The sequence below is a fragment of the Mya arenaria genome, chromosome 6 (genome assembly GCF_026914265.1).
Source record: "Mya arenaria isolate MELC-2E11 chromosome 6, ASM2691426v1".
Lineage (NCBI taxonomy): Eukaryota > Metazoa > Mollusca > Bivalvia > Myida > Myidae > Mya > Mya arenaria.
The window spans coordinates 16,816,491-16,839,294 of NC_069127.1; the positions used below are offsets into that span (position 1 = coordinate 16,816,491).

The 22,804-nt window shown below is 35.1% G+C and overlaps 2 protein-coding genes across 2 annotated transcripts; both read right to left on the reverse strand.

The window, feature by feature from the left end:
• Positions 1-762: 762 nt before the first annotated feature.
• LOC128237590 (uncharacterized) lies at positions 763-2,459 on the reverse strand. Its single transcript, XM_052953180.1, has 2 exons — positions 2,333-2,459; positions 763-2,164 (listed from the first exon to the last, which is right to left on the reverse strand). Exons 1-2 carry the CDS (start codon positions 2,457-2,459, stop codon positions 1,833-1,835), a joined length of 459 nt encoding a protein of 152 aa, XP_052809140.1. The 3' UTR covers positions 763-1,832.
• Positions 2,460-5,207: 2,748 nt separating this feature from the next.
• Positions 5,208-8,919, reverse strand: LOC128236597 (uncharacterized). The gene has a single exon (XM_052951568.1). It carries the CDS (start codon positions 8,763-8,765, stop codon positions 6,705-6,707), a length of 2,061 nt encoding a protein of 686 aa, XP_052807528.1. The 5' UTR covers positions 8,766-8,919; the 3' UTR covers positions 5,208-6,704.
• Between the last annotated feature and the right edge of the window lie 13,885 nt (positions 8,920-22,804).

The following is a 22,804-nucleotide window of genomic DNA, read 5'->3' on the forward strand; positions in this document are numbered from 1 at the left end:
CTGCCATCTGAGGTGCAAGGTATAGATGGTGTAAACAATTGGACATTTCTGATTGATACTGCCATATGTGGTGCTAACACGTAATCTCTCTGTAATTGATAGTTTTTTTAATGTATGTCTCCGCATTCGAAACCTTTAATGAAGCACTATTTACAAGTTGTAACTGCTAGCATGATGAAGTTTACCTAGTATAAAACACAAAATACAACAATAAATTCTATACTTCTTGACTAAAAAAACTGTATATTCCAGTAATATAATTACAAAACTAAAACAAATAAAGTGTTTGCTTATAAACATTCAGTGCTCCCAGCGTAAAATGTAAGAAGTATTTCTCAAGTACTTACAGAGGCAGTAAATTAAATATGCTTTCTTTCGCTGTTAAATACTTTCAATAAAGATACTGAAATAAATTCGAATAAATGAATACCTAGAACACGATATACTGTATTTTTGCACGGGCAATCACCCTTAATTTTGTATATCTTGAACATGTTTTATTGAATTATTGTTTAAACCACCATAATGATTATATCTTAGTTCTCAATAAGGTTGACAATAAAATATGACGATATGCCGGGAACATTTAAAGATATGACATAGAATAGTTTTCAAACGATTTATTTTCAGGACTTAGCAATTAATTAAAAGCCAAACGAAAGGTCAACGTTGACACGTTGTCTTACTGTCAATGCCAGTCAATGGTTATGTGTGAACGATTATCAGAAACCGATCAAGTCGATGGCATCGAAAAGTCGGAGAGCAGATCCACTTAGGCTGAACGTATGTATATTCTTTAATCAATTGTTGCAATGTTTACTCTCTATTTTAGTCACAGTTTCCATATTGTATCAAACACTTCCGCATTCGAAATGTTTCATAAAGCAAATTTTATTTTGGTTGTATCTGTTTACATGATCAAGTATGCCACCTATTAAACACCGAATATTCAACATTAAATTCTATACTTCCTGAATAAATAAAATATTCACACAATGAAATTTTGAAATGTTTGATAATGAAAAAGCTGTGCTCTCAGCGTAATAGATAAAGGATAGTTTCATGGATGATTTCAGTGTAAAGGCCGTTCGTTGGTATGATCGCTGATTACGAAACTGTCATATTACACCGGCTTGTTATTTTTCTATATACTATGTAGTTCCTATATACTATATTTTATATATATTAGAAATTGAAAATTGACTCATTATAGAAATTGTGAAGTGTTAACGTAGGTTTATTGTTAGATGTCGCTTAAGCATCTCATAAGATTAACTTTATATCAATCCTGCAAATTTAAAAAACAAAACGCTCGTTTGAAGAAATATTGATGTAGAAGTAGCTAGAAGAAGCCATATATTAAAATAGTGTTCATACCGGCCATGCCAACAACAACAACAACATCAACATAAACAACAACAACAGCAGCAGCAGCAACAACAACAGCAACAACATTATTATTCAATGCTTTGGCGATTTCAATCGCGATAGGAAGGCAAAACAAAGAATAGAACAAGCATTTGAGTGTTTAACAGATATAAGTACGTGTTGTGATTTTCGGGGACAATAGAAATACGTACATCAAATCACACGGATATGTATATGATTGAACTATAAAGTACTCTCACATTTCAGTCAATGTTTTACAATATAAATCATGTCAGAATGATTCACGTGAAACTTCATCAACGAAACATATTGTTTTAATACGTTTCCAGCATGGAGCACAAATTTTTCAACGTGGTTTTCCGTTTGTATTGTCCATCCACTTAAATACACACGACTCTGGTTTAGTTACGGAAGAGGTCTCTCAATGTGAGCGGCATTATGATCTAATTGACTCGTCCATTCAACATCACGACCACCAGCTTGTTCTCGTTCAAAGCAAACTTAAGCTCAGTCTGACAGAAGCGGCTTGTACAGAACGAGTCCGTCACTATCAGAACAACCACGTACGACTGTTGGATCAGGCGGACAGCCTCTCCGTGTATGTCCATGCCCAACCGGAAGTTCGTGTCACCCGTGCACACGAGGCGTCGGTCTGTTCCCACGATGGTCTGAAAGTGGAGATTCTGGGGCGTGTCTACGTTCTCGTGCACGAAGTTGTAATCCTCGCTGTTGTGGCCAAGGAACACAGCAAACCGATCATTGTCCGCTTGAAGTTCTGCAATAAAAGCCTTAGGTCTGCTCATTACAGCTGTTTATTGAATTCGTAAACAAAAGTGTTAAAAATATTTAACTTATTCACCCTTTGCAAAGATAAATTATTTGCAAATATCCCTAAAACTCCCTGATCATCTAAATGCTCTTTTATTGATATCTGTTAACACACCGAAGCATATTTCCACTGTCGTGACGCCTGCTGGGTCCCGTGGTATGACGTTGTTACAACGGAGAACGCTATCTGGCACTGACACGTGGCACTCGTGGCTCGTGCTAACGCAGGTCTTAGTAGCCATAATACCAAAGATGAACAAAGAAGACAGTAACATTATTGGTTGGCGAGATGCGCCTCATAGTGTATTCTGCTTCATGTTAAAGCGGTCGTTATAAAGTAAATAGTAAATAATAGTCATATGAAGAAAAAAAACCTTTCAGTGAGTAATGTGAAATCGAACACGGTTGTAGAAAGGCATAATATCCCAAAATTTACCATGAAATGCAAATGATAAAAATAGAGATAATAAAATAAAGTGGTGAAACGATCAAGCATAAAAGAAATATTTATTGCAATTCACTGAATTTGTGGCGATATACCAAAGGTATATATAAATATCCTAGTCGTTCATTTATGTATATTATGCAGGGAAACAAACAAACAACAAGATCAGACGTTGTTGAGACTGCACGCACGAGTTCTACAATAGAACACTGGATAGGACTCAGGGACTGAGAAGCATAATAAAGATAACATCAAATATTGTTTGGGAAGTTTCATGTCAGATATTTAAAACATTTAAAAAAAACACATACGAAACATTTTACGGCTGTAATGGCTGCTGTGTCCATTGAGACCTTGGGTCATCATAGATTTGTCTATATTTACACCATCAAAATGCCATTCCTTAAATGAACTGCCTTTCGGCCATTGCGGTAATCATCCGATGAACGCAACATCTTCGGATATGTTCGGATCGCAATTAATCGCATAACAATATACATGAAAACTATTGGTCTTGTTATGTTTGTATTGTGTCAGAAGGTCCAGTAAAATATAAATCAACATTTTTAAAAGTGTTAATTTATAATATTCTAAATGTATTGTTGCCATAAGTGTTTCAATTTTACGTTTGAAAGTGATTTCAAATGGTTGATTTTTCCCCGCGTTATTGTGACGTCATTTGACAAAATGTATCCGGTTACATTTAATAATAATAATAATAATAATAATAATAATAATAATAATAATAATAATAACAACTTTATTTAACGAAGGTTACATACTAAGTGTACAATCATTACAGACATACTATTTATTTCCAGCATGGCCTTCACACAAAAAGTATTACAAAAACACATGTACTATACATATTAAGCAACATACAAAACATACAATCACACTATCATTCGGGTAATTCTATTTACAGAATGGGTAAGAAAGTATTACTGAAAGGTTTCCTTAGATGAAATAAAGTGTTTTTTTTAAAAATTCGTGAATAAAATAATAAACTATTGGTGTAAATATAAGTTATGAATTGCGGGATTGATGTCATTATCGGGGATATGAACGCAATCATTCGGAACTACTCGGCCATTTTTATCGAAAACAACCTGGGATGTATGTCGATAAAACAGTTGAAGTAGTTCGTAATTTTTTGAATTATGTCATTAATAAAATGTAGTGTTTAAGAGTAGTATTTATTGATCTTAGTTTAAATTGATTGCCAGTGAAGTGTATTATTGCAAACGTAATCAAGATTCCCTAGAGTTAAGTCATAGAATTTAACTGATAAATGAAATTACTACGCGTTATACTTGCAGCGGACTTAAACGTGCCACTTTTTTGAGTATGTAAAACGTCCAAATACATCCTAGATTGTTTTTGACAAAAATGGAGCTCCGAATGGAACGCAAATGGGTTGGTCAAAGTACACGTGGAGTCAAAACACTTTAACCAGCCCAATTGCGTTCATACCCCGAAAATGACATCAACCACGCAATTCATTTCTGAATTGAAGACATCGGGTGATCATGGATGATCCGTGGATATGCCAGGTAGTCATGATGTGTGCGTTAAGAAACAAGGTTACAATGGCTTGGGTCATGAAGACGTGAAGACACTGGGTAATTATTGGTGTGAAGGCACTAGGCAGTGATTGCTGTGTCCATCGACACAGCCATGATTACCTGGCGTCTCCATAGACAATGCCGTGATTATCTGGTGCCTCCAAAGGCACAGCCGTGATTACCTGACGTCTTCACAGACACAGCCGTGATTACCTGGCGTCTCCACAGAAACAGCCGTGATTACCTGACGTCTTCACAGACACAGCCGTGATTGCCTGGCGTCATCACAGACACAGCCGTGATTACCTGACGTCTTCACAGACACAGCAGTGATTGCCTGGCGTCTCCACAGAAACAGTCGTGATTACCGGGCGTATCCACAGACCCAGCCGTGACTACCGGGCATCTCAACAGAAACGGCCGTGATTACCTGTCGTCTCCAATGGCAGAGACGCTATTTACGCTTAAAATGCTTCAATTTCACGGAAGCAGTCTTGTGCATTATTTATTACCTAAAATCTACTTACAATTTCATTATTTCGCTATTGCATATTTAAGAATGATATTTGCCTTGTATTTGTACAGTATCTGATTACCAACTTCGGAAATATAAAGGATATTTGATCCAGCTAATATAGGAGTGATATCACTAGTTAAGACTGATTCGCTGTGGTCTGGTATCATTGTACAAAGGAAAGTTGTCAAACGTTGAAATACGTCCGCATCAAACTCGCCCATACATTTATAAATGCCATTATTGTTGTAAGAAATGAACCCTATTTTCGCATTATGTGATTTTGTCGGGAATGAAACATAGTTATGTTTGTTGATCTTTTTTGTTGCTTCAAAAGCTTGGGCCAAGTAACGTTTTGTTTACAGTATGCACCCTTAAGAATTAATAAATTGATGAACGTATAAATAGTTATGATGTTCAGATGTTCTATACAATGTCGAAGATTATGAAAACAATTAGTGCAATGTATACATTAACACTTTACTTTAAAAACAGTTTTTATAATATATCTTACACTTCCGCATTCAAAACATTTCAATAAAACACTTTTAATGGTTGTATCTGGTTACATGATCAAGTACGCCACGTATTAAACACCGAATCTGTAAGGATACATTTTAGACTTCCTGAATAAAATACATGTATATTTCAACAATGAAGTTACGAAATAAAACAATAAAATGTTTGATAATTAACAATCTGTACTTAAGCTCAATAGTAAGCAGTATTCCTACTTACACCAACAAACACAAAGGCCGTTACACAGCAATTACATACTGATATTGCAACCCTTATACGATATATCGGCCAACGCAACATAAAGAGTGATGCATTTTGATTATGATTGTATAAAACTTTTCCTTTTTAGACCAAATATTTCATGTAATAATCAAAAACCCTGTTTGGTACAAAAAAATCAGTAAAGTTGGTGAGATAGGCCGTAAAGTCATAACGTTTGCGACAGAAACTACTTGCAATCTTGTGATTTCTGCATACACTATCTTTTTCATAGATTGGAATTTCAAAATAGACCAAAATTAAAAACATGTTAAGTATGTACGTAAGGTAACTATTTAATGTCGATCAAGCGCGCCAACATATTTATTTAATATAAATTATACAAATTGAAAACAAAACGCTCGTTTGCAAAAAATGTTGATGAAGCAGTAGGTAGCAGAAGCACAATAAAAGGGTAGTTATACCGGCCATTTCAAATGTCATACATCTCTGAAGAGATAAAGAGAAATGTTCCTACACAAAAAATTGGAATAACAACATTAACACAACAACAACAACAACAACAACAACAACAAAAACAACACTAGTGAATGGATCGGCCATATCACATCCCAAAAACATGGCATAACATACAATAGAACAAGCGTATGTGCGTAATACAGATGTAAGTAAATAAAGTTATATTTTTAAGTATTGGTGGGCTATTAGAAATTTAGAAATCCAGAGATAGCATGCGAATATAATATTATATAATTGAAATTAAAAAGAACTTTCAACAATTCAGTAAATGTTTTACAATATAACAACAGCAGCAACAACAACGTTATTGAATGGATTGGCGATTTCACATAGCAACAGCACATCAAAAGAAACAATGGAACAAGCATATGAGCATGATACAGATACTACATACATGTACCTACATAATATCCCAAGAATATATATATGATTTAAATTTATGAAACTCTCACATTTCAGTCAATGTTTTACAATATGAATCGTGTCAGAATGATTCCCGTGAAATTGTATCAACGAAACATTTTGTTCTAATACGTTTCCAGGATGGAGTTGCAAACATTTGTCCACGTGGTCTTCAGTATATATTGTCCGTCCACTTCTGTCCACACGACTCTGGTGTACTTATGGAAGTGGTCTCTTAATTCCGGCGGCATTATGTTCTCATTGACTCGCCCCTTCACCATCACAATCACAGGCTTGTTCTCGTTCAAAGCAAACTTAAGCTCGTCTGACAGAAGCGGCTTGTACAGAACGAATCTGTCACCATTAGAACAACCACGTATGACTGTTGGATGAGGCGGATAGTCTCTTCGTGTATGTACAAACCCAACCGGAAGTTCTGGTCGCCTGTGCACACGAGGGGCCGGTCCGTGTTCACGATGGTCTGGAGGTGGAGATTCAGGGGCATGAACACGTGCTCGTGCACGAAGTTGTAGTCTTCGCTGTTGTAGCTTAGAAACACAGCGAACCGATCATCGTCCGCCTGCAGTTTAGCAATACGATTCTCACGAGTCTGAAGCCGCATCGAGGCTTTCCTGCGTTTGTAGAGAACATAAAGTATGCCAATTAGAGATAACATAAACGCAAACGGTATTGCAGTCGCTAACGCTATTCTGGTCTGTCTCAAGCAGGCATCATTAAGGCTTCTGACAATATCTTCGTTTATCATCAGTAATCGACTGGACTGACCAATACATCGCAGTTCTGGCCATCTGTAAAAGTAGCTCTTCCGGTAAATAAGCCACTCAACGGTTGATTTGTGTTCGCAAGAGGAACATACTATCTTGTTGTTTGTAATGTCAAAAACGGGGCCTTTCTCAGAGCTGTTTCTGCAATATTCCATATAGTTTGTGATGCCTTTTTGCAAATCCGCGTCGTTCACTTCAAGCAAATTATTAGAAATATTAAGAGACGTGAGATATTTTAAAGGACAAATAGAAATGCTCAATTCAGTTATTTTGTTACCCGATAAATCGAGTTGATTCAGCTGGACATGGTGTTTAAATATGTCAGCCGGAAAAAATTGGAGGTTATTGTTCGAAATATCTAGATTTTTAAGTTTCAACAAAGCCGCAAATAGATTCACAAAATCACTTTCAAAACTGATAAGCATGTCATTCAAACGATTGTTCGCCAATGAAAGACTCCGGAGGGAATGCAGCGAGGAAAGTAACTTCGGGTTAATGTAATCTAATATATTATTACTTAAATCCAGAAGCTCGAATGTTGAGTAGGGTATAATCAAGCTACAATTTAGTGTTTGAAGCGTGTTATGTCTCAGGTACAAGTTCTTCCATTTCAAAAACGTGTTGCTTGTAGTCCAATTTATAGTAACAACGCCTGACCCTATTGAATAGCCACCTTTCAAATTATTGTCCAGTTTTACCGTTTCCGCATCGAAAATTAATCGCAATCTTCCAAAAACGCTCGAATTCTCTGAATAATTCACATTTAAAGAGCTGACATGGTAGCCAAAAGATAATTTTGAAATTTCTGTATTTGAAATATCTACAATCTTAAGCTTCGTACAAATCTGCTCAGTTCCACTACTACCAAAGCCCCGAGGGTTTCTTTCTAGTACACCGGAAAAGTAGAGATATTGAAGGTAGTGACAGTGACGTGAAAAAATCACCCTGTCGAACTCTTTGATTGTGGTGTGTCTTAGGTCCAGCACTTTGATCGGTCTGCTCATTACAGTTTGTATAAACTGTTTATTGAATTTGTGAATATAAGTGTTAGAAAGATTTAATTCGTTCACACTTTGCAAAGATAAATTATTTGCAAATATCCTTAGAACAGCATTATCGTCTAAATAATTCCAGTTTGACAAATCCAGACTTTTCAAGGTGGACATACCATGAAAAGCATCATTGTCAAAACCTATTTCTCCTTGAAATAAATGAAGGCCTAGTTGCAATAAAACGTCTAATCCCTCATGCCAGTTAGAGTGAAAGTACATATACTGTCCGTCAATGGTTTTTGCAATCCACACAAATGAAAGATGTTCCACGAACGACCAATTCCGATCGACGAATGCTCCTCTGCGTATATCCATATACACACATAAGCGTATTTCCACCGTTGTTGCACCTGCTGGGTTACCTGGTATAACGTTTTTACAACTTAAAACACCATCGTGCCCGATCACGTGACACTCTTGGCTCGTATCCACACAGGTCTGGGCTTCCACATTCCCAGCAATGAACCCAACGGACAGAAGAACTATCGCTGGTAGAAACGCGTCCCTGCCTAATATATAGTGCTTCATGTTAGCCTTCTTGAGATCATAATAGTCAACTAGCGCCGAAAGCTTTTCAGTGAATAAATTGAAGTTTAAATGTAATGTATCTGAATCTTCCGCATTTTTATTGTTTTATAAAGCACTATTAAATGATCGTATCTGCTTACATTATCATGCATACCACGCTTTAAACACAAAAAATAACAATACATTATATACTTCATGAATAAAATACCTAAATATTCAAATGATCAAATTACGAAAGGGAATTTGTTCATCAAATGTATACTGTTATCAGAAGAGTTTTACGATATATCGGATATCACAACGATTTAAAGTCTGTTTTAATCAGGGAATGAAATGAACACCCTTTTTTCAATCTCTTGGCCTGTTTTTGCTAAATGAAATAAAAATAATTAAGAAAGAGAGATGCATTTTCAATATGCACGTAATTGTTTTTCAGTTTTAGTCCAAATATTTCATGAAATGAACGAAAATCCTGTTTGATACAAAAAAATCAATAAAGTTGGTGAGATACGCCTTAAAGTCATACCGTTGCGTCATAATTTCTTGCCATCTTGGGATGTGTCTCTCGCAATTATGTGTAAAGATGGCACGAATTCCTACGTGCACCTGTCTGGGTGCGAACCCACGACAAGCGGACACTCTACCGCGTCGCTATAAAAGCTAGCTCTAAAGCGAGACAGTATACGTGCCTCTGTATACATGTGGAATACCCGGTTACACATTCCCCCTCCATTTTGAAATTTGTCCTCGAATTTCGGAGACAAAGGTCAATTTGCAATGACCTTGAGGATTATCGTGCAACACGGGCCCCACGTTTGGCGCCAGATATATGGATACGGTAATGTGCGGGTAATCGAGAACAACACTTTCAATAAATGTAGAGATATAATATGGAAATACATAATTTATACTATACACGTAAGTAACAACATATAAATATCTAAAACACTGTTAAATAGTATGCTCAATATATCAATATAATAACTATCATAAGCTAGCGGCCAAATATTGTTGATAAACAGTATGATTGTGACGACGCCTGTAAAAAGGGGTACAAAGGTGCAAAAATGACATTTGCAGTTTTGGGTAGTTTTAAAAGAGTTCTTCATTAGAAACATTTTTGGCAAAAAATGAGGTCAAAATCTATGAAGTACTTTCGTTGTTATGCCGATTTAAAGAAGAACCGGGGTCGATAAAGTTTGCAGTGAAAGTGTCAAAAATCGGCAGAATTTTTAGAGATAGTTACAAAACATGGTTTTTTAATGTCTTTATATAATTTGTAGTTATATACCAGTGTGCATATACCACGTCGTTTGTGACGTCACATTTAGTTATTGCAGGAAGCAAAATACATCTCTATTCCGATAGGATTATCGCTGTAAGTTTGTTATTTTTATATCATTTTTTACAAAACATAGCCCACTCTAAGGGGAAACATGTACACTATACTCGGTTACTAAGCGATATGTTGGGCAATTTATATTATTTTGAAATCTCGTGGGCAAATGCTCAGAATGTATAACTTATTCTTTGTTATGGCGAAAAGCAAAGTACATTTCTGGTCCAAAAATATGTTTATATATTCACCATGTTTGCCTTTAAAATGGATGTCTCGAAATGCATAAATATGAACGACCATAAATAGCCTGTATAGTTCTAGAAACTCTATTCAAGTTGGGTGTTTCTGCATTCCCTTTGACATGGCTGAATAAGTCAGAACAAATTAGTGGCATTTCATTTTCTCGCTGTAACTAAATAAATAATAATTGAATAAGTAAAACAAAACAACGTGAATATTTTTAGAATGCCATCAAATCCAATCTTCACATTATTCTGAAGCATATCAACATAGTTATTCCAAAACTAGTAATGTAGTTGAAAATTTATTATTTTTTTACTATTATTAACCTGACCTCAACGCGATCATAATATATATATATATATATATATATATATATATATATATATATATATATATATATATATATATATATATATATATATATATATATATACATTGTTTATTGTGGAAAAACATATACAGTAGGCATAAGCCCATGAGTACAGTATACAAATACAATGGTTAATACATTCATATGGTTGGCGATGAGTATTATGTACATGTAGTAAGATACAGCGAAAGGAGAGTAACTTGCAATACAATAAATAATAATTATTTCAGGCAGAACTCAATGTTTGAGTTTTAGCAACGCACATACTAGTATATATATATGCTCATATATTACTAATTGTAAAATAGTAAGTTTCTTGCAGCAAATGCTTTATGACAAAATGTTGCTATTTTTTTCAAAACAACACAACTTTCTGATTGTAATAAATCTTTGAAATTGATAACATTAGCGTTGGTACGGAAATATCTATTTATTAGTGCTTGTCTTAGTTCAATGAAACTTTCACATTCGAAAATAAAGTGAAATTCGTCTTCTAAAGAGTTACAACATAAACAGACTCTTTCATTAACTGGAATAGGTGTAGGTTTGTTCCATCGACCTGTTTCTATACAAAGTATATGTGACGAAACACGTAATTTAGTTAATGAGATTCTATACTTTTCAATGTTAACAATATCTAAATATGGTTGAAATTTAAATTCAGCAAACAGTCTATACGTTAATGCTCTACTTGAACTTTGTAAATCTGCCTTCCATTCTTGCTTATATTGGTCACTTATTCTTAGTTTAACATGGTATAAAAACAAATTCACATTTCCTACGATCTGTAATAACCAAGCATCGTTAAGTCCTAATCGTTGTAATATGTTTCTAACATGCTTTGCCCAAGATGGCTTATTTGGATATATATCTAAGTCATTTAACATCATATTATATACAAGTTTAGCATACTTTATATCTGATGTACATATAATCTTAGTCCAATATCTAATGACATTGTACATAGTTCTATTTTTACATGGCATCTTGCCCAATTCACCATAGACAAAGACATTTTGTGTCTGCAATTTGACTCCAAGTAATTGCTTATAAAATCTAAGGTACAATTTCTCTAAGACTGGTGCATTAGAATATCCCCAGATTTCACTACCATAACATATCACTGGGTCGATAAGTTTATCAAATAAATCTAACCTGTGACTTACAGAGATGTATGGAAATTAAACAAGATATGACTTCATCGTGTAAATTGCTTTCATGGCTTGACCAGCTATACTTTCAAAGGCCATATTAAAAGACCCACCTGTGGTGAACACAATTCCCAAATAATTAAATTTATAAACAATTTCAATTTTTCATTGTTATAAGTAAATATAATGTTACCTAATCTCCGTCCACCTTTTTTAAATATCATGATTTTAGTTTTACTGACATTTACTTTTAGCTTCCATCTATTACAATATTCTTCCAATATAGATAAACCATTTTGCAGTCCCTTTTCCGTTTCAGAAAAAAATACATTATCATCTGCATATAAAATGAGATATAGTTTTAACATACCAATATCAATGCCATCATGGCCTTTCATGATCAAAGTTTCTTCTAAGTCATTTAGATACATAGCAAATAAAAATGGGGAAAGGCTTTCCGCTTGCCTTACACTTAAGTTGCAACTTAATTCATCACTAACCTTATTATTGCTTTTAACTCTTGATCTAACATTTTTATACATATTTCTGACAATATCATAATTTTTTCCTCTCAATCCTAGTTTGATAAGCTTGTAAAAAAGAGTTTGTCTTTCAATATAATCAAAGGCTTTTTGTAAAATCTATAAAGGCAACAAATAACTTTTTATTTTTGTTTAACATATGCTGTAAGAGTCCATGAACAACAAAAATATTATCCACAGTACTCATTTTCTGTCTAAAACAAGCCTGTGCTTCAACATATACATTATAATTCTCTGCCCAGCATGTTAGTCTTTTATTTATTATCTTGGAAAATAATTTTCCCAATGTACTAAGAAGAGTGATTCCCCTATAGTTTCCAAGGTCGACCCTACTTCCCTTTTTGAAGATTGGTACAATATAGCCTTCAGTCCACAAGTCTGGAAAATATCCTATATCAAACAATTTATTAAACAACTTATGTAGGTATTCAAGTACATTGTTGGGAGCATATTTAAAGAATTCATTAATGACATAATCAGGACCTCCTGAGCGCCCAGGTTTCAATTTTTTACAAGCTTTAACAATATCTGTTAACAAGATCTCTTGATTTAGTTCATCAAACATACATGTAAGTTCTCCATTCACATACCTTTCATTAAAATACAGTATGTCATCATCTGGTTGGTAATATACCGACAGCCCTATACTATGCACCTAAAACTACTGACCCCAGATAAAGAGTCGGCCCACAATGACATTCCCTTTTTGTTTTATGTAAAATTACTCCAGTACACTTTGTTATGAATTCGCAGAAAAGATGTTAGCTTTAACACTATTTTCTGTCAAATTATGAACACTTTGTCTGTTGATTAAACACCAGAAACCATATAAAAGATTTCGTTTCATCATTTCTGTACAGTCAATATTTAAAACGTTGATGAGACTCAGTCATGACCGCTTCTCTGAATTTATATACCCAAGAAAGAGGTCCTGCAAAATATCATTCAAAACTACATTAATGTCTTCAAATATGATACAAATTATGTGCAAACTTGCATACATACAAGAATGCAATGCACACATCATTTAATGCTACCTGGGGGAGAAACATTGTTTTAAAGAACTACTTGAAGGGATACAATGACTCGGAAGCATTTCTTTGTGGGCCGACACCATAAGCTATTTTTAACCAGAATAAGTGAACTATAAATAACTGGTCAACATCTTTCTGCTTACTGTTCTAGCTGATAATCCGTATATTATGGTACCTTTAACATCTGAGGAAATTTTGATTACCATAACATTGTGAAGGCAGGCGCAGTTTAAACACCATTTATATTTTAATTCGTATTGAAAACTGAATTCCATTGTTTTTAATACAGAATATAAATCTAAACGATTTCTTTACATCTGGAGTCAAGCTTGCCCTGGATTCCAATCAAATCCTGCGTGTTACATTATATCAGTGAATTTGCTAGTTTGTAACCTAGGTATACTTATCCTTGCATCGAAAAACTTAATATTCCGTATACCCTTGCGCATAATCATTTCTTTCATTTATATACAAACGGCTTCCATTATCCACTAGGTTCAAATATACAGACTAGAAAATATGTATAACGCAGTAGTATTGATACAGATGTTTGATACCAACGCATTCCACTAACAGCTGTATAATGCCATGAATAGCACTACTAGGTACTGCGTTGGCGTTTTAGCATGTTCCGTCACGAACGAAGCGCGCTTCTGAAATACGGTCAAAAATGCAAACGGTATTGCAGTCGCTAATCCTTTTCTGGTCGGCATTAAACAGGCTTCTCGGTGCACGTTAATCGCCATAAGATGGTTCAGTCTGCAGTGCGTTCAGTAAGGCGAGCGTTAACACAACGCTAGCAAAAGTTTTTGTTTAGTATCCCTGTTGCAACGCATACACTGCAAGCGGGGGACCAAACAGCAAACGTTCGCCGCAATCATGTTTATTGAATGCATGGAAGGACTGTCCCATCGTTGACCAACAGTGTCACTTAGAGCTTTGCGTTTCAGATCGCCCTTATACTTGTCCAGGGTAAAGTCTGAGTCCTCGGAGGGATTAGAGTCGCCCTGGATACTCTTAAGGAGGTCATCCTAAAAGCTATGATATTGGTGTAAGCCCGGCTGGTGGAACCGTTCATGAATACACGTCAACACCAATTCAAAACAGTGTCCGTATTATTATCGTAATAATGGTTTCGCCATAAAACAAAGAATACATGATGTTTACTGACGTCATGGCGCGCAGTAGTTTGTATACTCTGCATTCGTCAATAAGTTCCTTCGATATCACGTCTTTTAAGTTTGTTTTTTTTGTATTTTTTTTGTAAGGTTAATGTAAATGGAACTCATCTATTGAAATCTCATGATTACATAAAGTGTATAATAAAATAAAATGAAAGTATTACGTCACAGCGCGTGACTCATCTGGCATGGGGGGGGGGTGCCAGATGGAGTTTTCTAGCACTGCTGAATTCAATGGAAATGCCTATCCGGTGTGCTAGAACAGCATTTCTTGAAATATCGATATTTATTGCTAGAACTTAAAGACAAAATACAAACAATTTTAATGATAGTAATGAATAAAATTAACTTTTTTAACATTTCTTACCTTTTTTAATATTACCTATTACTAAGAAAATCATAAAAAAAGCAAAGAATCACGGCGCACACAGTTGCATCGTTTTACAAAACTCAATCCAGTTGAAATTTTGGCCATAGTTTTTATAGGTTTAATAATATTTTTATATCTTTTCCATCAGAAAAGATATTTAGAAATTACCTTCACTTTCTTGTTTGTTTACATCGGTTTTGACCCGTGGTGACCCACGTGAGAACCCCGTTAAAGTCACGTGATTCATCACCATGAGGTATCTATCAATAAAAAAAGAAAATCGTATTAGTCAGAAAAAATAACTTCTGGTAGTATCAAAATAATTTAAATTTAAGTGTCGCAATTTTTTCACATTCATTTACAGATACAAATGTAAGAACTGCATTCAAATTAGGATTCAATGGAAAGGTTCTTTCCATGTAGTAAAACGTTCATTTTGACTCAAAGGTGTCATTCTCGGTATAATTTGCCTTTAAGACAATGATTTTATGCATTCCAGCTTATATATTGATCATAAAATAGTTTTAGCCCTTGGTTCTTTTACGTGTTCAGTGTAAAGCACCAATACACGAGGTACAACTTTCCTGGGTTAAACCAGTACTGAATACATCACTTTTTCAAGCACTACCCTTTAATTGCCGAGCGCCAGGCAAGGGACCTACTTTTAACGTCTTTCGTTGTGACGCGACCAGGGATCGAACCCACAACCTCTCGCTCCGTAGGCAGACGCCTTAACAACAAGCTCACGGATCGGAGACGGTTAATATATTATATATAATCAAAGTTATATAATCAGCGGTATTAGTCAAAGATTGTAAACAAACATTATTTTACGTCTTTGACTGATATTGTCAAATGTGGTAAAACAAAATGAACATATCTGACCGACACTGCCACCTGTGATATAACGAATTGGACATCTCTGACTGATATCTCTGACTGACACTTCCCACTGTGGTGCAATGTGAAGATATTAAAAACAACTGGATAATTCGGACTGATTATGCCATTATAGGTGCAATATATAGATTTTGTAAAGAATTGGATATGTCTGATTGATACTGCTGCATGTGGTGCAATGTATAGATGGCGTAAACAATTGGGCATTTTTTTATTGAAACTGTCGCCTGTGGCACGATGTATTAAGGGTGTAAACAATTGGACATTTCTGATTGATACTACAGCCAGTGACGCAATGTATATACATGTATGGTGTAAACAATTGGACATTTCTGATTGATACTGCCGCCTGTGGTGCAATGTTTAGATGGTGTAAACAGTTTGGCATTTCTGATTGAAACTGGCGACATGGTGCAGTAAATAGATGGTGTAAACAGTTTGGCAATTCTGATTGATACTGCCGACATGGTGCAAAGAATAGGTGGTGATAACAATTTGACAATTCTGATTGATACTGACGCATATGGCGCAATCTAAAGTTAGTGTAAACAATTGGACATTTCTGACTGACACTGCCATCTGAGGTGCAAGGTATAGATGGTGTAAACAATTGGACATTTCTGATTGATACTGCCATATGTGGTGCTAACACGTAATCTCTCTGTAATTGATAGTTTTTTTAATGTATGTCTCCGCATTCGAAACCTTTAATGAAGCACTATTTACAAGTTGTAACTGCTAGCATGATGAAGTTTACCTAGTATAAAACACAAAATACAACAATAAATTCTATACTTCTTGACTAAAAAAACTGTATATTCCAGTAATATAATTACAAAACTAAAACAAATAAAGTGTTTGCTTATAAACATTCAGTGCTCCCAGCGTAAAATGTAAGAAGTATTTCTCAAGTACTTACAGAGGCAGTAAATTAAATATGCTTTCTTTCGCTGTTAAATACTTTCAATAAAGATACTGAAATAAATTCGAATAAATGAATACCTAGAACACGATATACTGTATTTTTGCACGGGCAATCACCCTTAATTTTGTATATCTTGAACATGTTTTATTGAATTATTGTTTAAACCACCATAATGATTATATCTTAGTTCTCAATAAGGTTGACAATAAAATATGACGATATGCCGGGAACATTTAAAGATATGACATAGAATAGTTTTCAAACGATTTATTTTCAGGACTTAGCAATTAATTAAAAGCCAAACGAAAGGTCAACGTTGACACGTTGTCTTACTGTCAATGCCAGTCAATGGTTATGTGTGAACGATTATCAGAAACCGATCAAGTCGATGGCATCGAAAAGTCGGAGAGCAGATCCACTTAGGCTGAACGTATGTATATTCTTTAATCAATTGTTGCAATGTTTACTCTCTATTTTAGTCACAGTTTCCATATTGTATCAAACACTTCCGCATTCGAAATGTTTCATAAAGCAAATTTTATTTTGGTTGTATCTGTTTACATGATCAAGTATGCCACCTATTAAACACCGAATATTCAACATTAAATTCTATACTTCCTGAATAAATAAAATATTCACACAATGAAATTTTGAAATGTTTGATAATGAAAAAGCTGTGCTCTCAGCGTAATAGATAAAGGATAGTTTCATGGATGATTTCAGTGTAAAGGTCGTTCGTTGGTATGATCGCTGATTACGAAACTGTCATATTACACCGGCTTGTTATTTTTCTATATACTATGTAGTTCCTATATACTATATTTTATATATATTAGAAATTGAAAATTGACTCATTATAGAAATTGTGAAGTGTTAACGTAGGTTTATTGTTAGATGTCGCTTAAGCATCTCATAAGATTAACTTTATATCAATCCTGCAAATTTAAAAAACAAAACGCTCGTTTGAAGAAATATTGATGTAGAAGTAGCTAGAAGAAGCCATATATTAAAATAGTGTTCATACCGGCCATGCCAACAACAACAACAACATCAACATAAACAACAACAACAGCAGCAGCAGCAACAACAACAGCAACAACATTATTATTCAATGCTTTGGCGATTTCAATCGCGATAGGAAGGCAAAACAAAGAATAGAACAAGCATTTGAGTGTTTAACAGATATAAGTACGTGTTGTGATTTTCGGGGACAATAGAAATACGTACATCAAATCACACGGATATGTATATGATTGAACTATAAAGTACTCTCACATTTCAGTCAATGTTTTACAATATAAATCATGTCAGAATGATTCACGTGAAACTTCATCAACGAAACATATTGTTTTAATACGTTTCCAGCATGGAGCACAATTTTTTCAACGTGGTTTTCCGTTTGTATTGTCCATCCACTTAAATACACACGACTCTGGTTTAGTTACGGAAGAGGTCTCTCAATGTGAGCGGCATTATGATCTAATTGACTCGTCCATTCAACATCACGACCACCAGCTTGTTCTCGTTCAAAGCAAACTTAAGCTCAGTCTGACAGAAGCGGCTTGTACAGAACGAGTCCGTCACTATCAGAACAACCACGTACGACTGTTGGATCAGGCGGACAGCCTCTCCGTGTATGTCCATGCCCAACCGGAAGTTCGTGTCACCCGTGCACACGAGGCGTCGGTCTGTTCCCACGATGGTCTGAAAGTGGAGATTCTGGGGCGTGTCTACGTTCTCGTGCACGAAGTTGTAATCCTCGCTGTTGTGGCCAAGGAACACAGCAAACCGATCATTGTCCGCTTGAAGTTCTGCAATAAAAGCCTTAGGTCTGCTCATTACAGCTGTTTATTGAATTCGTAAACAAAAGTGTTAAAAATATTTAACTTATTCACCCTTTGCAAAGATAAATTATTTGCAAATATCCCTAAAACTCCCTGATCATCTAAATGCTCTTTTATTGATATCTGTTAACACACCGAAGCATATTTCCACTGTCGTGACGCCTGCTGGGTCCCGTGGTATGACGTTGTTACAACGGAGAACGCTATCTGGCACTGACACGTGGCACTCGTGGCAGGTCTTAGTACCCATAATACCAAAGATGAACAAAGAAGACAGTAACATTATTGGTTGGCGAGATGCGCCTCATAGTGTATTCTGCTTCATGTTAAAGCGGTCGTTATAAAGTAAATAGTAAATAATAGTCATATGAAGAAAAAAAACCTTTCAGTGAGTAATGTGAAATCGAACACGGTTGTAGAAAGGCATAATATCCCAAAATTTACCATGAAATGCAAATGATAAAAATAGAGATAATAAAATAAAGTGGTGAAACGATCAAGCATAAAAGAAATATTTATTGCAATTCACTGAATTTGTGGCGATATACCAAAGGTATATATAAATATCCTAGTCGTTCATTTATGTATATTATGCAGGGAAACAAACAAACAACAAGATCAGACGTTGTTGAGACTGCACGCACGAGTTCTACAATAGAACACTGGATAGGACTCAGGGACTGAGAAGCATAATAAAGATAACATCAAATATTGTTTGGGAAGTTTCATGTCAGATATTTAAAACATTTAAAAAAAACACATACGAAACATTTTACGGCTGTAATGGCTGCTGTGTCCATTGAGACCTTGGGTCATCATAGATTTGTCTATATTTACACCATCAAAATGCCATTCCTTAAATGAACTGCCTTTCGGCCATTGCGGTAATCATCCGATGAACGCAACATCTTCGGATATGTTCGGATCGCAATTAATCGCATAACAATATACATGAAAACTATTGGTCTTGTTATGTTTGTATTGTGTCAGAAGGTCCAGTAAAATATAAATCAACATTTTTAAAAGTGTTAATTTATAATATTCTAAATGTATTGTTGCCATAAGTGTTTCAATTTTACGTTTGAAAGTGATTTCAAATGGTTGATTTTTCCCCGCGTTATTGTGACGTCATTTGACAAAATGTATCCGGATACATTCGGGTAATTCTATTTACAGAGGGTAAGAAAGTATTACTGAAAGGTTTCCTTAAATGAAATAAAGTTTTTTTTTTAAAAATTCGTGAATAAAATAATAAACTATTGGTGTAAATATAAGTTATGAATTGCGGGATTGATGTCATTATCGGGGATATGAACGCAATCATTCGGAACTACTCGGCCATTTTTATCGAAAACAACCTGGGATGTATGTCGATAAAACAGTTGAAGTAGTTCGTAATTTTTTGAATTATGTCATTAATAAAATGTAGTGTTTAAGAGTAGTATTTATTGATCTTAGTTTAAATTGATTGCCAGTGAAGTGTATTATTGCAAACGTAATCAAGATTCCCTAGAGTTAAGTCATAGAATTTAACTGATAAATGAAATTACTACGCGTTATACTTGCAGCGGACTTAAACGTGCCACTTTTTTGAGTATGTAAAACGTCCAAATACATCCTAGATTGTTTTTGACAAAAATGGAGCTCCGAATGGAACGCAAATGGGTTGGTCAAAGTACACGTGGAGTCAAAACACTTTAACCAGCCCAATTGCGTTCATACCCCGAAAATGACATCAACCACGCAATTCATTTCTGAATTGAAGACATCGGGTGATCATGGATGATCCGTGGATATGCCAGGTAGTCATGATGTGTGCGTTAAGAAACAAGGTTACAATGGCTTGGGTCATGAAGACGTGAAGACACTGGGTAATTATTGGTGTGAAGGCACTAGGCAGTGATGGCTGTGTCCATCGACACAGCCATGATTACCTGGCGTCTCCATAGACAATGCCGTGATTATCTGGTGCCTCCAAAGGCACAGCCGTGATTACCTGACGTCTTCACAGACACAGCCGTGATTACCTGGCGTCTCCACAGAAACAGCCGTGATTACCTGACGTCTTCACAGACACAGCCGTGATTGCCCGGCGTCATCACAGACACAGCCGTGATTACCTGACGTCTTCACAGACACAGCAGTGATTGCCTGGCGTCTCCACAGAAACAGTCGTGATTACCGGGCGTATCCACAGACCCAGCCGTGACTAACGGGCATCTCAACAGAAACGGCCGTGATTACCTGTCGTCTCCAATGGCAGAGACGCTATTTACGCTTAAAATGCTTCAATTTCACGGAAGCAGTCTTGTGCATTATTTATTACCTAAAATCTACTTACAATTTCATCATTTCGCTATTGCATATTTAAGAATGATATTTGCCTTGTATTTGTACAGTATCTGATTACCAACTTCGGAAATATAAAGGATATTTGATCCAGCTAATATAGGAGTGATATCACTAGTTAAGACTGATTCGCTGTGGTCTGGTATCATTGTACAAAGGAAAGTTGTCAAACGTTGAAATACGTCCGCATCAAACTCGCCCATACATTTATAAATGCCATTATTGTTGTAAGAAATGAACCCTATTTTCGCATTATGTGATTTTGTCGGGAATGAAACATAGTTATGTTTGTTGATCTTTTTTGTTGCTTCAAAAGCTTGGGCCAAGTAACGATTTGTTTACAGTATGCACCCTTAAGAATTAATAAATTGATGAACGTATAAATAGTTATGATGTTCAGATGTTCTATACAATGTCGAAGATTATGAAAACAATTAGTGCAATGTATACATTAACACTTTACTTTAAAAACAGTTTTTATAATATATCTTACACTTCCGCATTCAAAACATTTCAATAAAACACTTTTAATGGTTGTATCTGGTTACATGATCAAGTACGCCACGTATTAAACACCGAATCTGTAAGGATACATTTTAGACTTCCTGAATAAAATACATGTATATTTCAACAATGAAGTTACGAAATAAAACAATAAAATGTTTGATAATTAACAAGCTGTACTTAAGCTCAATAGTAAGCAGTATTCCTACTTACACCAACAAACACAAAGGCCGTTACACAGCAATTACATACTGATATTGCAACCCTTATACGATATATCGGCCAACGCAACATAAAGAGTGATGCATTTTGATTATGATTGTATAAAACTTTTCCTTTTTAGACCAAATATTTCATGTAATAATCAAAAACCCTGTTTGGTACAAAAAAATCAGTAAAGTTGGTGAGATAGGCCGTAAAGTCATAACGTTTGCGACAGAAACTACTTGCAATCTTGTGATTTCTGCATACACTATCTTTTTCATAGATTGGAATTTCAAAATAGACCAAAATTAAAAACATGTTAAGTATGTACGTAAGGTAACTATTTAATGTCGATCAAGCGCGCCAACATATTTATTTAATATAAATTATACAAATTGAAAACAAAACGCTCGTTTGCAAAAAATGTTGATGAAGCAGTAGGTAGCAGAAGCACAATAAAAGGGTAGTTATACCGGCCATTTCAAATGTCATACATCTCTGAAGAGATAAAGAGAAATGTTCCTACACAAAAAATTGGAATAACAACATTAACACAACAACAACAACAACAACAACAACAAAAACAACACTAGTGAATGGATCGGCCATATCACATCCCAAAAACATGGCATAACATACAATAGAACAAGCGTATGTGCGTAATACAGATGTAAGTAAATAAAGTTATATTTTTAAGTATTGGTGGGCTATTAGAAATTTAGAAATCCAGAGATAGCATGCGAATTTAATATTATATAATTGAAATTAAAAAGAACTTTCAACAATTCAGTAAATGTTTTACAATATAACAACAGCAGCAACAACAACGTTATTGAATGGATTGGCGATTTCACATAGCAACAGCACATCAAAACAAGCATATGAGCATGATACAGATACTACATACATGTACCTACATAATATCCCAAGAATATATATATGATTTAAATTTATGAAACTCTCACATTTCAGTCAATGTTTTACAATATGAATCGTGTCAGAATGATTCCCGTGAAATTGTATCAACGAAACATTTTGTTCTAATACGTTTCCAGGATGGAGTTGCAAACATTTGTCCACGTG

What these genes read in the sequence shown, in the direction of transcription:
- LOC128237590 (XM_052953180.1), bottom strand. Translation starts at nt 2,459, where the DNA reads ATGGCTACTAAGACCTGCGTTAGCACGAGCCACGAGTGCCACGTGTCA. An exon ending in GACAGTGGAAATATGCTTCG is followed by an intron (nt 2,165 to 2,332) that starts GTGTGTTAACAG and finishes CTTTTATTGCAG; the next exon opens with AACTTCAAGCGGACAATGAT.
- LOC128236597 (XM_052951568.1), bottom strand. Translation starts at nt 8,765, where the DNA reads ATGAAGCACTATATATTAGGCAGGGACGCGTTTCTACCAGCGATAGTT.